The 15,756-nt window shown below is 36.5% G+C and overlaps 1 protein-coding gene across 4 annotated transcripts in view; it reads left to right on the forward strand.

The window, feature by feature from the left end:
• The window catches only part of usp24 (ubiquitin specific peptidase 24), an 80,128-nt gene that overhangs the window by 47,059 nt on the left and 17,313 nt on the right, over positions 1 to 15,756 (forward strand). For all 4 annotated transcript variants that reach the window (XM_079830909.1, XM_079830910.1, XM_079830911.1 and 1 more), the window contains 19 exons: positions 368 to 465; positions 586 to 681; positions 1,087 to 1,315; positions 1,400 to 1,562; positions 2,710 to 2,865; positions 2,955 to 3,025; positions 3,120 to 3,280; positions 3,413 to 3,474; positions 5,762 to 5,953; positions 6,051 to 6,165; positions 6,239 to 6,383; positions 7,964 to 8,083; positions 8,859 to 8,984; positions 9,848 to 9,946; positions 10,035 to 10,117; positions 10,252 to 10,393; positions 10,476 to 10,595; positions 12,750 to 12,970; positions 15,228 to 15,352. In XM_079830909.1, coding sequence (XP_079687035.1) covers positions 368 to 465; positions 586 to 681; positions 1,087 to 1,315; positions 1,400 to 1,562; positions 2,710 to 2,865; positions 2,955 to 3,025; positions 3,120 to 3,280; positions 3,413 to 3,474; positions 5,762 to 5,953; positions 6,051 to 6,165; positions 6,239 to 6,383; positions 7,964 to 8,083; positions 8,859 to 8,984; positions 9,848 to 9,946; positions 10,035 to 10,117; positions 10,252 to 10,393; positions 10,476 to 10,595; positions 12,750 to 12,970; positions 15,228 to 15,352 — 2,524 coding nt within the window. The remainder of the gene's footprint in view (positions 1 to 367; positions 466 to 585; positions 682 to 1,086; positions 1,316 to 1,399; positions 1,563 to 2,709; positions 2,866 to 2,954; positions 3,026 to 3,119; positions 3,281 to 3,412; positions 3,475 to 5,761; positions 5,954 to 6,050; positions 6,166 to 6,238; positions 6,384 to 7,963; positions 8,084 to 8,858; positions 8,985 to 9,847; positions 9,947 to 10,034; positions 10,118 to 10,251; positions 10,394 to 10,475; positions 10,596 to 12,749; positions 12,971 to 15,227; positions 15,353 to 15,756) is intronic.

Consider the following 15,756-nt stretch of genomic DNA (forward strand, 5'->3'; position numbering starts at 1 on the left):
AGTGGTGAACCGGCGACAGGGTCATGGCCGGCCAAGACTCATTGATGCACTTGGGGAGCGAAGGCCGGCCCGTGTGGTCCGTTCAAACAGACGAGCTACTGTAGCTCAAATTGCTCAAGAAGTTAATGCTGGTTCTGATAGAAAGGTGTCAGAATGCAGTTTGTTGTTGTGGCTGCATAGCCACAGACCAGTCAGGTATTTTTTGTTTATTACTAGCAAATAAAAACGGAGTTTGGGAATTCAAATCCCCACATTTTTTACAAACCATACAGAAAATTGATAAAAAAATTTTTTTTTTAACTATTTCTTGTAAAGAAAAAAATAAACACTCTCTCACTTACTCACTCTCCTCCATCCATTCTCTTAGGTGTTGAGCTCCAAGCTGATGCCCACATCTGATGACGAAATGGCGAAGACCAGTGTCAAATCTTTCTGTGAGAACTTCCTCAAAGCAGGAGGTCTCAGGTAGCTGTCTGCTTTTTACCCACTTTTCCTCTGCATGTGGATAATTATGTAGTCTTAATGTGTCTGTATATTTGAGTCATTGATTATCTCAACGGTGCGTTGTCTGTCTCTCTGTCTCAGTCTGGTGGTTAACGTCATGCAGAGAGACTCCATCCCTTCTGAGGTGGACTACGAGACCAGACAGGGAGTCTATTCCATCTGCCTGCAGCTGGCCAGGTGCAGTCTCATTTAGCAGTCTTCTCTTTCCTATTTCTCTATTTAGTTTGTACTTTTCTCTTTTTCTCTCTCTTCGGAAACACCACTCCAGATTTTAGGCAGCATGATAATATTGCTTTAAAAACGCTTGTGTTCTCTTCAGGTCATTTTTGACATGCATATTTGAGAACATACCTGAAACTCTAATTTAAACAGACATGTCTATCGCTTATTGAGAGAAATAGCACAAACCCTTGACAAGTATGAAACTTTCTAGTGTGCATGTGTCAGGTACCTGTGTACACGCATGCTAGTGTACTTAAAAAGACTATGCATTCGGCTGTATGCCTACACTGCTCACGTCCAAACTGAAGTACACATTTGGCTTTAACGTTCAACGAACTTGCTCTTTGTCTCCCCCTGTAGGTTTCTGCTGGTAGGGCAGGCTATGCCTAGTATCCTCGATGAGGAGTTGAGCAAGGACGGTCACGACACTCTGTCCTCTCGGCCGTTCCGTAACGCTGGGCGGCAAAGCGGCCGGCAGCTCTCCGTCTGTGGAACTCCGGAAAAATCCTCCTACAGGCAGGTGTCCATGTCTGACAGATCCTCCATCAGAGTAGAAGAAATCATCCCGGCCGCCCGTGTTGCCATACAGGTGCGTGAGAGCATCCAGTGATCTCAGTGTTTTCGAAAAGATTTTTTCCACACCCTATATGACTCAAATGGTTTGTTGTTTCAGACAATGGAGGTGGGAGACTTCACATCCACAGTGGCATGCTTCATGAGGCTCACTTGGGCGGCAGCCGCAGGCCGTTTGGACCTAGTTGGCAACAGTCAGCCAATCAGAGAGACAACCAACTCGCTGCTTCCACTAGGCGTACGCAGCAGGGTCAGCAGCACAGGTGAGACTCTACACACTCCACAACCGGTCGGAATTTTGGAATAATTAAGATTTTTTAATCTTAATAGTTTGTTTTTTGGAAAAGGTTTTTTCCCCTATTCTCCAAACATACAGTAAAGCAGTAATTTTGTTCAATATTATTACAAATTTAAAATGTTCTTTATTGTTGTGATGGCAAAGCTGAACTTTCAGCAGCATTACTCCAATCTTTAGTGTCTCATGATCCTTCAGAAATCATTTGATGCTGATTTGGTACTTTTTTATCAATTATTATTGGTGCTCAATTATTCTTCTTATTATCAATGTTGAAAATAGATTTTGCTGCTTTTTTTCAGGATTCTCTAAATAGAAAGTTGTTGTTTTTTAAAACCGCATTGATTTGAAATGTACAGTCACTTTTGATTAATGTCCTTGCTGAATAAAAATATTAATTTCTTTAAAAAGATAATTTTACTTACCCTAAACTTTTGAATACTAGTGTATCACGATTTCCACAGAATATTAAGAAAGTGCAGCAGAACATATTTTTTAAACATTGATGATGATAATGAGAAATGTTTCTTGGGCAGCAAATCATAACATTAGAATGATTTCTGAGGGATCATGTGACAATGAAGACTGGAGTAATGATGCTGAAAAAAAATGAAAAAAAAAAGTTCATTTTAGTTAGCATTTTTAATTGCATTAGTTAACATGAACTAATAATGAACTGCAGTTATAAAGCATTTATTTATCTTTGTTAATGTTAATTTCAACATTTACTAATGCATTATTAAAATCTTGCTAACATTAGTTAATGCACTGTGAACTAACATGAACAAACCATGAACAGCTGGATTTTTATGAACTAACGTTAACAACGATTAACTAATGCTGAACAGAGGTGTTGTTAGTGGTTAGTTCATGTTAACAAATGCATGAATTAATACAACCTACAACCTTATTGTAAAGTGTTACCAAAGTTCTTATGAATTGTAATAATATTTCACTAGATTACTGTATTTTGATCAAATAAATGCATCCTTGTTGAGCATGAGAGACACTTGAAAAACGTAAATATCTTTTGACCGGTAGTGTATACTTCTGTCTTTCAGTCATTGCATCTCTCTCATTGTTCTTGCGTATATATGTGTGTGTGTGTGTTACAGGAAGTAATTGCAGCTCCGGCAGTGAGGGAGAGATCACCACATTACAAGCTGGGATATGTGTCAAACAGCTGTGTGTGTCCATCAAAGACACTATTATCGCACGAGAAGCGCTCTCTTTACTTGTCACATGCCTTCAGCTACGCTCCCAACAGCTATGTAAGAAAAAAAACACGCTCATGTGCTAAAGAAAATTCAGCAAAAATGAAAAACGCTTGGAGTCACTTTGTTTCTTGTTCTTTTTCAAGGTTCATTTTACAATCTGCCTTCTGTGAATGATTTCATCATTGATATTCTGCTGGGCTCGTCCAGTGGAGAGGTCAGTGCCTGTGTTGTATTCCTGACAAAAATTAAACCTGTTTTATTAAGAATGACTTCTGAGTCCAGCTGTCCAATGTCTTGTCCTTTCACAGATCCGACGTGTGGCGTGTGATCAGCTGTACACTCTCAGTCAGTCGGACACATCTGCGTACCCTGATCTCCAGAAGCCCAACCTCTTCCTGCTGAAGGTGGTTCTGACAGCCCAACTTCCTCTTTGGTCCCCTACCAGCATCATGAGGGGTGTTAACCAAAGGTCAGACCTAAACGAAATTGCTGAAATTAAATAATCAAACAAGGATTGTTACTGTAACAGGCCCACAAATTAAAGATGATGTTGTGTAAACTTTGTAAATCTGTTGAGCTAAAATGATGATCATGTTTTTAGGTTGCTTTCACAATGCACGGAGTACTTTGACCTGAGGTGCCAACTACTGGATGACCTGACCAGTGAGTGTCTTCCTTGTTTTCAATAGAAATATATAATATAAATGGCATTTCCACAAATAAAGATGTTTTAGTCTCCCGTTATTTATTTTCTAATTGTTCACATAATGTTCGTTTACAATACATATTGTTAAAGGGATAGTTCACCCAAAAATGAAAATTGGCCTGTATTCTACTCACGCTCAAGTCATCTTAGGTGTATATTACATTCTTCTTTCAGACGTATAAAATCGGAGTTATATTACAAAAGTCCAGGCTAATCCAAGCATTAGAATTCGATTCATAGCTGCTCTGTTTTTGAAGTCCATAAAAAGTACCTCTGTCCGTCAAATAACGTGCTCCACGTGGCTCTGGGGTGTTAATAAAGGCCTGCTGAAGCGAATCGATGTGTTTGTGTATCCATATAATTAAAACTTTATCAAGTAAACTTTCGACCGCCCGCCTTCCGTGTTCAATTTATGGAAAAATTGTTGAAAGTTCCCCTGCCGATCGAAAGACTAACCAGGTACGCTCGTCATGACGTCACGTACGCATCTTGAGTTTCACTTTCAACATTCAACACTTTTCCATGGAAGGCGGTCGGGTGAAAGTTTACCTGATAAAGTTTTAAATATGGATATTTTTCATACACAAACGCATCGATTCGCTTCAGAAGGCCTTTATTAACACCCCGGAGCCGCGTGGAGCACGTTATTTGACGGACAGATGCACTTTTTAGGGACTTCAAAAACAGAGCAACTATGAATCAAATTCTAATGCTTGGATTAGCCTGGACTTTTGTAATATAACTCAGATTTTATTCGTCTGAAAGAAAAATGTCATGTACACCTCGGATGACTTGGGGGTGAGTAAATTATGGGCTAATTTAAATTTTTGGGTGAACTATCCATTTAAGTGTATTGTTAATTTTTTATTGAATTACCAAAAAAACATTTAGCTTCCTCCCACATTTTTACATTACAAATGTTACATTTATTGTAATAGAAAATTATAATGTAATCAGGAAATTGTGACACTCTTTCTGATTCTATTTTCTAGCTGTCTGCACTCTTCAACCCTGTTACCCAAGTTATTGTTAGAAAATGCAGACAAATATTTATTTACTGTTTAATCTATGGCAAATGTAATTCTATCATCAGCTTAATTAACATTTGGCCTCAAACTAGCTAGTCGTTGTTTTGATGAATAGAAAGTTTAAAGGGATAGTTCACCCATAAAATTACCCCATGATTGACTCACCCTCAAGCCATCCTAGGTGTATATGACATTCTTATTTCAGATGAATACAAACAGAGTTATATCAAAACATGTCCTTGCTCTTCCAAGCTTTTATAATGGCAGTAAATGGTAGCCCAAAAAGTGCATCCATCCATTATAAAAGTAATCCACACGGCTCCGGAGGTTAATAAAGGCCTTCTGAAGTGAATCGATGGGTTTGCATAAGAAAATGATCCATATTTAACATGTTATAAAGTAAAATATGTAGCTTCCGCCAAGACCGCCTTTCGTATTCAACTTACGGAAAAAGCATAACTGCTGTTGGACGTAGCGTAAACGTTTTGAACTGCGAGAGGCGTTACACTTTCTTCGTATGTTGAATACGGAAGGCGGTCTGCCGGAAGCTAGATATTTTACTTTATAAAGTTTTAAATATGGATATTCTTCTTACACAAACCCATCCATTCGCTTCAGAAGGCCTTTATTAACCCCCTGAGCAGTGTGGATTACTTTTATAATGGATGGATGCACTTTTTTGGGCTTCAAATTTTGGGCTGCCATTATAAAGCTTGAATTAGCCAGGACATTTTTTTTATATAAATCCAATTGTATTCGTCTGAAAGAAGAATGTCATATACACCTAGGATGGCTTGAGGGTGAGTAAATCATGGGATAATTTTCATTTTTGGGTAAACTGTTCCTTTAACAAACAGCATTTATTTGGAATAGAAATATTTTGAAACAAAGTCTTTACTGTCAATTTTGATCAATTTAATGCATCTCTCACACAAATATAATTTTTAAACTGTATAATTTTTGCACATTTCATATAACATGAATCGAAAATAAAAAAGCTCATTAAATACATTTATTTTGGCCTACTGTAATGATCAATATTTTCTGAATGTTAAGCCATTTGCTCAACCCTGTTTTGTTCCTTTTACTGTATGTGGAAAGTTCCAAATGTAACAATTTTCCAAATTGTCCTTTGCATTAGTTCTGCTTAAGGAATTTAAGAATAATTTTTCGATTCCTTCGGAAAAGCTCAGCTCCATGTGTTTCGTGTTCTCAGCATCAGAAATGGAGCAGCTTCAGATCGGCCCAGCGGCCATGCTGGAAGATGAGATCAGCTGGCTTGATAATTTCGAGCCCACTTGGACCACCGAGCTGGAGACCAGCGAGGCCGACAACATCCTGCTGGCCGGACACCTGCGCCTCATTAAAACCCTGCTGTCCCTCTGCGGCAGTGAGAAAGAGCAGTTTGGTCAGCCAATTTTTTCCGATGAATATGACAGCATGATGTGATGCATATGGAGATTCGGATGTGGATTAGAATGATTTTTCTTGTTAATGTGCTACAGGTCCTTCTCTGATCCAGCAGCTGTTGGATGACTTCCTGTTCAGAGCCTCTCGAATCATCCTGAACAGTGACAGCTCATCTAGCACCATAGCATCTATCCACGACTTTCACCCAAAGTAAGATGAAATGCATTGCATACATTCACACACATTGACATGCAAGTTGCTAAAATTGCCTTGTGTGTCTCAGGTGCAGTACGGTCAGCAGTCGTCTGGCGGCATATGAGGTGCTGGTCATGTTGGCTGACAGCTCTCTAACTAACCTGCAACTCATCACTAAAGAACTGCTGTCCATGCACCATCAGTCTGACCCATCCCTCACCAAAGAATTCGATGTGAGTGCCCTCATAAGCCTCACGGCCCTTCTGTCTTTTGATGAATTTTGCAATATAGACAGTGTTATTGAACTGAATTGAATAAACATTGTATGGAAGCTTGTTTCCACCGAATAACAAAGTAAAAAAGGTGATTACAACTTTATCTCACAATTGACTTAATTTATCGCAATTGCAAGTTTATCTCACAATTCTGAGTTTATATCTAAAAAGTCTGTGAGTTTATACGATTGTGACTTATTTTTAAAAAATCTGACATGATTTCTAATAATTCTGACCTTTTCTTGCAAATTCTGACTTGTAATTCTGACTTTCTCACAATTCTGACTTAATTGCAATTCTGATTTAATTTCTAGCTAATTTTGACATGATTTCTAATAAATCTGACTTTATTTCTTGCAAATTCTGACTTTCTTACAATTCTGACTTTATTTCTCACAATTCTGACTATATTTCTCGCAATTCGGACTATATTTCTCACAATTCTGACTATTTCTTGCAATTCTGACTTTATTTCTCACAATTCTGATTTTCTTGCAATTCATCCTTCGCCGCGAGTTTGATTGACAGGCGATCTGACCAATCACATCGCAGAATCTGCCGGTTTGTCCGACAAAGCAGTCAGGAAAGTTAGTAGATTAACGTCAGTGGACTTGAACTTGATAAACGGTGTTTACTGACGTCTTTCCGCGGTTGAAACAATTTCTTTTAATGTTCATTCATGTTAATTTGATGCTTATCAATGAACTAGAAGGAAGAGATGATCGGTTCACGAGCAGCTTTAAATGAGGCGCTACAGCGATCGTGACACATTAACGAGCCACAAAATGCTATTTGTGGTTTACATTTCTAAAAAAGACATCATTTTACAGTTGAGACTTTGTTTCATATCACAAGTAACTTGCTCTGTCCTGTCTGTCGGCGTGTTGTCAGTATCCTCTTTGCTCCGCAATGTATTTTCCGCCATGGCTTGTCGGACATAGCAACAGTAACTAAAGGGGGCGGGTCTTTGCGAACAGTCAATTCTAACTTTGTTCCTCACAATTCTGACTTTATATTTTGCAATTCTGACTATATCTCCAATTCTGATTTTGTATGTATATATATATGTATGTATATATATATCAATTTTGAGTTTATAATTCTGACTTTATTTCTCACAATTCTGAATTTATAACTCACAATCCTGAATTTATATTTTGCAATTCTGACTATATCTTGCAGTTCTGAGTTTATAATTCTGACTTTATTTCTCGCAACTGTGTTTATAACTCAGAATTCTGACTTTATTTCAGAAGTGTGAGTTTATATCTTTGCAGAAATTGTAGAATTGCGGGGGAAAAAAGTCAGATAACTCGTAATTAGCTTTTTTATTTTTTATTCTGTTGCCGAAACAAGCTTCCATAGCATTGAACTGACTTGAGCTAACTGACGACACTATTGTCTTTTGTAGAGCTGCTTTTGGCTAAATTAAACTCTTTTCATAATGAACTTCACACAATTATTGAACTGAAATGACTTGAGCTGAATAATGACACTATTGTACTTGCATTAATTTCTGTCATTGTGTGTGTTGTCAGTATCTTCCTCCCGTAGACAGTCGCTCTGTGTCTGGGTTTGTTGGGCTGAAGAACGGAGGTGCGACCTGCTATATGAATGCAGTGTTCCAGCAGCTCTACATGCAGCCTGGTTTGCCTGAGGTAAACTCTATTATCGCTAGTGTACGGTTAGCACAGTTTCTGTCCACTAGGTGACGCCCTAACCTAAAAGTAGTAGGAGTGAACTGTACAGTGTTTGTAGCTGCCTGACTGACCCCACATTTTGGTTATTAAACAAAGGATGATTTTTGTGTGTTGTTATAGTTTGTTTTGTTTAAGTTCTTTGTATTTTTTTGACTTTTTGGTGTACTTTTTTTTTGTATAATTCTTTGACATTAGCGCCCCAAGTTGTTCCATCTGTTTATGATGAGACTTGCACTATTATAAACTGCATCATACTCAAAATTAGACTGTCAAACTTTGTTTTATTTGTCGAATTTTCAGCAACACTGCGTACTGCAGGGAATGCTTCAACATTTATCAGCAGTCAGACTTGACAGATGAATTAAATCAGACCAGCTTTTTTATGCAATTCTATGTTCCACACATTTATAGTTTCAGTTTAGTTTTCATTCTTTTATTCTTTTACAATCTCCCAACATTCCATTCATCAAAGAATCCTACAATATTACGCAATAGAACGGTTTTCAGCATTGATAAGAAATGTTTCTTGAGCAGCAAGTCAGCATATTAGAATGATTTCTGGTGGATCATGTGACCTGAAGTCTAGAGTAATGATGCTGAAAATTCAGATTTGCCATCATATGAATAAAGTATTTTAAAATATATTAACATAGACATTTAAAAATGTTTGTCTTCATAATAGGTTTTGGTAAGGATATTAACCTTTTTGTGTTTGTGTCTGTGTGTGTTGTAGTCTGTCTTGTCTATTGAAGACGACGCTGAAAACCCAGAGGAGAGTGTATTCTGTCAGGTTCAGTCTCTGTTTGGTCACCTGATGGAGAGCAAACTGCAGTACTACATACCTGAGAACTTCTGGAAGGTGAGATCCACCTTTATGATCTGTCTGGGACTATCCACATGCACACAGCGTTTAGTTTTAGTTAGTTTAGTACTTTAAACTATACATATACCTTTATTTTAGATACCGTATATTCTTCTTTAAGTTTTAGTTAAAGGGTTACTTCAGCGATTAGCATTAAGCTTTGTATCAGTAGAAACCCGGTAGTATATTCGAATGATCGTGCTTTCCCCCCTCATAAGCCCCTGAGACGAGAGATTTATGTATTTCATGTCTGGAAAAAAGCCTTTTTTGGCCAGAGGCTAGAGACTACAGCCAGTAGTAAAGTTAGTTCTGCATGTGTTCCACCCGCCCATCTCACTCACAGAATCTTCCACGATCATCTGGTCTGTCAGCTCCTCACTCGTGTGATGAATGAAATCTGACTCCTGTCCTGCTGCGTTTTTGTGCTGCGACTCTCGTTCGGCTCGTGCTGTATTGAGCAGACACGTTCAGTTTTTAATTGCAGTGTCTGTTCTCTAACTGAACTAAATTATTTTATTACTATAAATATCAAAATGACGGTGGGGTGGTGCTCTAACCGGTAGGCGTGGCTTGGCAGTGGCCTCGTAGGACAGCAAAGCAAGTGCATTCTGGGACTGGGAGTTGTTGTCTTTCATCCATATGAGCCAAAAATATATTTTCTGGCTTTTCTCAGTCTAGAAGGCACCAACTTCTAAAATAATTTCACATTTCTACTACATAAATGCCCCAATTTAAAATACACATTCATCTTTCCAGCATTGAAGTACCCCTTTAATGATAATAAATAACCGTGTTCCGGTCATCAGAATTAAGAGCAAGATTTTGATCATCCTCCTCACATGGTTATTCTCTTGATGTAGATCTTTAAGATGTGGAATAAAGAATTATATGTGCGAGAACAGCAGGACGCCTATGAGTTCTTCACCAGTCTGGTGGATCAGCTTGATGAACATCTAAAGGTACAGTTCACCTGAAGTCCCCTGCATACTCAAGTGTACACACACAGTCTGAAGTGTGTTTGTAATTCTCCTCATGTCTCCCTTATAGAAAATTGGTCGAGAGCAGATCTTCAAGAACACATTCCAGGGCATTTTCTCCGATCAGAAGATATGCAAAGACTGCCCACACAGGTGAGCCTTAAAGAAACAGCTCATCCAAAGATGTCTGGCATTGTTTGTTCATTTCAAACACACATTCTGTTATTTTTTTTCTAAGTAGTCTTCTTAACAGTGGCTTGAGTTCGTGTTTGGTTATGGTTTTGTAGGTATGAGCGTGAGGAGACATTCATGGCTCTGAATTTGGGGGTGACGTCCTGTCAGAGTCTGGAGATCTCTCTCGATCAGTTCGTCAGGGGAGAGGTCCTGGATGGCAGCAATGCTTATTACTGCGAGAAATGTAAAGAGAAGGTAAAGCTGGATTTGTTCTCCTCCGTAAAGAACTGCAGGGAAGTATCAATGCACATTTGTGCTCACATATTTTGTGTTGCAGCGGACCACTGTGAAGCGGACCTGTATAAAGTCTCTGCCCAGCGTGCTGGTCATCCACCTCATGCGATTCGGCTTCGACTGGGAAAGCGGCCGGTCCATCAAATACGACGAGCAGATCCGAGTAAGATTATATAAATCATTTCAAATAAAATAATTTAAAGTTCAATGATTATTTCTTTATATACTACGACACAAAACTTTGGGGTCGGTAATATAAAAAAAAACATTTTTTTTAAAGACGTCTCTCATGCTCAACAAGGCTGCATTTATTTGATCAGTAAAAACAACAATATTGTGAAATATTATTACAATTTAATATACCTTTTATTTTAATTTAATTTCTATTTTAAAATGTTCTATTTTAACATGAATTTTCAGCATCATTACTCCAGTCTTCAGTGTCACATGATCCTTTAAAAATAATTGTAATATGCTGATTTGGTGCTCAAGAAACATTTCTTATTTTTAATAACAGTTGTGCTTCTTAATATTCTAGTGGAAACCATGATAAGTTTTTTTCAGGACTCTTTGATGAATAGAAAGTTCAAAAGCATTTATTTGAAATAGAAATCTTTTATAACATTTATAAATGTCTTCAATTTTACTTTTGATCAATTTATTGTCTCCTTTCTCAATAAAGGTGAAAAAAAAACATCTTATTGACCCCAATCTTTTGAATGCTATGTATAATCTATTTGCAGGGTTCCCGCGGGGTCTTAAAAAGTCTTAAAATGTCTAAAATTATTTTTTTTAAATTTAAGGCCTTAAAACGTCTTAAAAAACGGCCAGATTTTCGCCCGAGGTCTTAAATTTAATGTAGTTAGGTCTTAAAAAAAGTGTTATCCTGCAGAAAGTTATTAACGTTACACTGTAGCAAAAAAGTATCGAATCGCGAAAGAGGAGCTCTAGAGTCTTTGCTGCGCCGCCCTCAGAGCGTTCGTTCGGGGTGTTGTAGTTCTTTCTGGGGGTGTTGGTACACGTACTCGGTGATAAAACTACAAATCCCGTGATAAATGCAATTACCTGCCCGCAAAATACGTCTACATTTAATAACGTTGTATTTTTCTGGACAGAATGAGGCAGACATGCATTGTTTTATATTATTCTAAACAGTGATAAAGTCTGCACTCAATCAGCACTGCATACCTTATTATTATGACAATAGTGAAGGCTTGAAGAACTCAAATACACCATATCTTGATGCAGTCGTGTTTATTGTCTTTGTTTCTTCAGCCAAAGCGTTTCTATCTTCAGTTTATCCTACATCGCTAGCTTCACATTAGGGCTAAGGATTACTTCTCTGAGGGAAATGTGGAGTTTCTGCTCGAGGGCGCCCTCTGGCTTCCAGTATGAATTAAACGTTTGGGTAACAAATATGAAAAATAATACTTCTCTCTAAATAAATTTATATGACAACCCATATGTTTTTCTCCAATGTACAGTTTTTCCCCCACAGTGGATGCACATTTCTATCACAGATAAAAAGCACAGAATTTCTTTATTTTTTAATTTATTTTTTACAATAAATCTTTAGACCTTTCTAATGATTTTTAGTCATAGGCTGTCTGCATATTAACAGGTAACCCAGCAGGTTTTTTTTTGTAAAATAAGTTTTCTGTAAAATATAAATTTTATTTTATTAGTATTATTATTATATTATATTTATTCTTAAATACTTAAAAAAAAAATAATAATAATTAAAATTAAAATGTTATTGTAATAGTAATATTTCTAATTTTGTTAAATATTTGTATTTATTGAATATAATAATTATTATTAGTCTCGTTAATATATAAACATTAATATATAAAATGTTATATGCATACACTTTTAATTTGTAAAAAAATAAAAAATAAAAATTGCATTTTAACCAGAATAATCGCCATTAGAAATCTTCCCCAAATCGTGCATCCCTAGTTTATCCTATCACCCTAGTGCATCCCCTGTTCAATCTCTATTAGGCTATTAATATGCTGTTTTGTAATCTATTCTATTTGAGGGCAAGTTTGTTTTAGCCTATTTTCATTTTGGGCCTAAGGTTTTGGGCATTTGGTACGTTGTTGGCTGTGGAGGGTTACTAATGTCATTGCTTTATTGCTTTTTTTATTATTTCTTTGATTTAAATAATTTTGGTAATGCATCGTATAGGTCTTAAATTTCAATCTTTATGGTCTTAAAATGTCTTAAAAAGGTCTTAAATTTGACTTTCTGAAACCTGCAAGAACCCTGTATTTGCATCCATATCAATTCTTGTGTTCACTTTATGTGCTCTTAGTTCCCCTGGGTGCTGAACATGGAGCCATACACGGTGTCAGGAATGGCCCGTCAGGATTCAAGCGCAGATCATGGAGAGAACGGGAGAGGGGGTGAGGCCGGATCCGGGGGGTCACCTCGGAAAAAGGTCACCATCTCTGAAAACTACGAACTGGTGGGAGTGGTTGTTCACAGCGGACAGGCCCACGCGGGACACTATTACTCGTTCATCAAAGACCGGCGGTGAGGAATGGCGAGAGAGACCTCGTCTGTTAACGTGTTTTTTGCATGTTGCTGTGCGGTTTGTGGGGTGTTCTGGTGTTTACTTACTGGCCCAAGTCAGAAGAGATAGTTTTATCATTTGTCTGATCACTTTTCACAGGATTTGTCTGGTTCACCTAGGTATTTGCGAGTTGCTGAATAGATAACTAGTTAATTACATACAAAAATGTCAAAGTAAAAAAACAATTAAACGAAAACCATCAAAATAAAACACTATTTTATTTATTTACCTCTGTCATGTGACCATTAACAAATATCAGATAATCATGAACATATAAATGTGTTAAATTATTAGTGCTGTCAAAATTAGCACGTTAACGCATGCAATAATTTTTTTCAGTTTAACTCGTTAACAATATTTAACGCAATTAACACGGCATCTGTTTTTTCTGTCATTCTTTGGCTAGCTTTACATTATATGATAACGCTCTTATTCATGCAAATGCTTTTAAACCGTTCAAGCGTGACAAGACAAAAGAGAATGTGATGTCTGTGAATGTCCTGACACACGACACACAACACACACGACGCACAGAAAGAAGTGTTGCAAAAATCGAGTTCTCTTTCGCGCTTGAACGAAAAATAACACAGAATTATACCAAAATGCCTGTTTTTCGAGTATTCTCATAAGAACAGTCTTAAATGAGTTAAATAACGTCTTAAATGAACATAAAGAATTGAGATACATCAGATCCACGTCATGTACGGCATTATTAGCGGATAATGAACTGGCTCGCGGGTGACTGACATGTATCGCTTTTCACACAGATTACATAAACACAGAATATTTGTTTTCGATTTGGTTAACATTTTAGACATGCGTCTCATGTTTTTGAGACAAGTATTCACTAAGCTAGAGCTCCTTTTCTGAAGACTATCTGAATGAACATCTTTGACAGAGAGGCTGCAGATCGCGCATCATGTTTGTTTTCTTTATTTTGCACAAAAGCAAAACATTTTGTTTTTATTGTTACTCTACACAATTTTTTTTAAATTTAACAGATTATAATGATGTTTAACACTTGCCTGAATGATAAAAAAGGACAGTTATTTGAGTCTCTTGGGCACTGATAAGAAAAAAAGATAGCCGGTCGCGCTCAAGGGGGTTAAAGTGACTTAATAAACCAGTTGCTTGAATGTCTGTCATTTAATGTTAATCAAAGATAACAGAAAAAGTTGCTTTAATAAGGATTAATCTATATTTAATTTATTATTGATGCAGTTCAGACTGTTAAGTGTAAGATAACTTTATTACATTTTTGTGTGTTGATTATATATGAAGACCACAAGTAAATATGACATTTATTATAATGGGTTTATGTGAAGATTGTTTTAAGTGCACTTAAATTAAAAGTTGTTATTTTTTTAAAGTCTAATAAATGTTGACATTGATAGCTTTCAGTTATACTATACTGTAAAGTTGAATGTCTATCATTAATGTTTAAAAAAATAAATTTCATAGAGACATAAGTAGCAGTGTTAGTATCAGTGATACTGGCCTTCATTCATAAAAAGATGCTATTACAACAAATATACTGTCTTAAAGTTGTTTCTACATTAATTTGGAGAGTAACTGTGATATTAAAGTATAAAAAAAAGTAAAAACATAATCGCGTTAAATTACGGGGGAAAAAATTGAGATAAATTGGTTATTTTTGTATTTTTATTGATTGACCGCACTATAAATTATATATAAATGTTTTAGGTCAAAGGGGTTCAGCTGACAGAGAAGTTTGGGAGTTCCTGGTCTACACAAATGATGAGAGATGAGCTGTATTGGGTTTTAGTACTCGAGTTTAATACTAGGAAACAAATATCAAGTATGAAAATAGATTACAGAATGCATTGTAATGTTACATAAAGCTTTTCTTAAAAGATCTCGGATAGCTTGTGTTTGAACAATACATTTATGAAGTTCTGCAGAGTCTATTTCCATAATACTTCAGCAACCGCAGTATCTGAAACATATGCTTAATTTTCGTGGGAGGTCTTTTGCCCCTCTGTGTGTGTATGTATGTGTATTTATGGGTCTCAGGGGGGGCCGTGCTTCTGTTTTTGGCAAGAGTGTTTTTATTAGAGCCTTAAACTGTCCCAGATGCTTGGCGGCATGATGGTGCTTTTAACCAGCGCTTTTTTGGGAATGAAGGAATGTTTGAGGGATCACGGTGAACTGAGCAAGATCCGTAACATGTTTTTCCAACGCTCTCTTCCCTTTTAGGGGTAGTGCACGAGGACGCTGGTATAAGTTTAACGACAATGTTGTGGAAGAGTTTGACATGAACGATGAGACTCTGGAGTACGAGTGTTTTGGGGGAGAATACAGACCCAAAGTCTACGACCAGTGTAAGTCATTAATATTTCTTTAAATCCATATAAATTAATTCTCTCAAAAGTGCCAGCGCTTCAGTACCAAGTCAGTAAAATAAACTGTTCTGGTAGTACCTCCTCTGAACATGAACCCAGAATTAGGCCTAAAAATAACTGAACAGCTATAAAATAAAAAATAAATACATAAAATGAGAATTTATAATTTAAAAAAAAAAAAACATATATATATATATATATATATATATATATATATATATATATATATATATATATATATATATATATATATATATATATATATATATATATATATATATATATATATATATATATATATATATATATATATATATATAAACCTTCAAGCATTCAAGTTTACTTAGAGGACCTATTATCAAACTGAAAAGGGCATAATAGTT

This window comes from Gobio gobio, assembly GCF_949357685.1.
Source record: "Gobio gobio genome assembly, chromosome: 12".
NCBI classification, from domain to species: Eukaryota; Metazoa; Chordata; class Actinopteri; order Cypriniformes; family Gobionidae; genus Gobio; species Gobio gobio.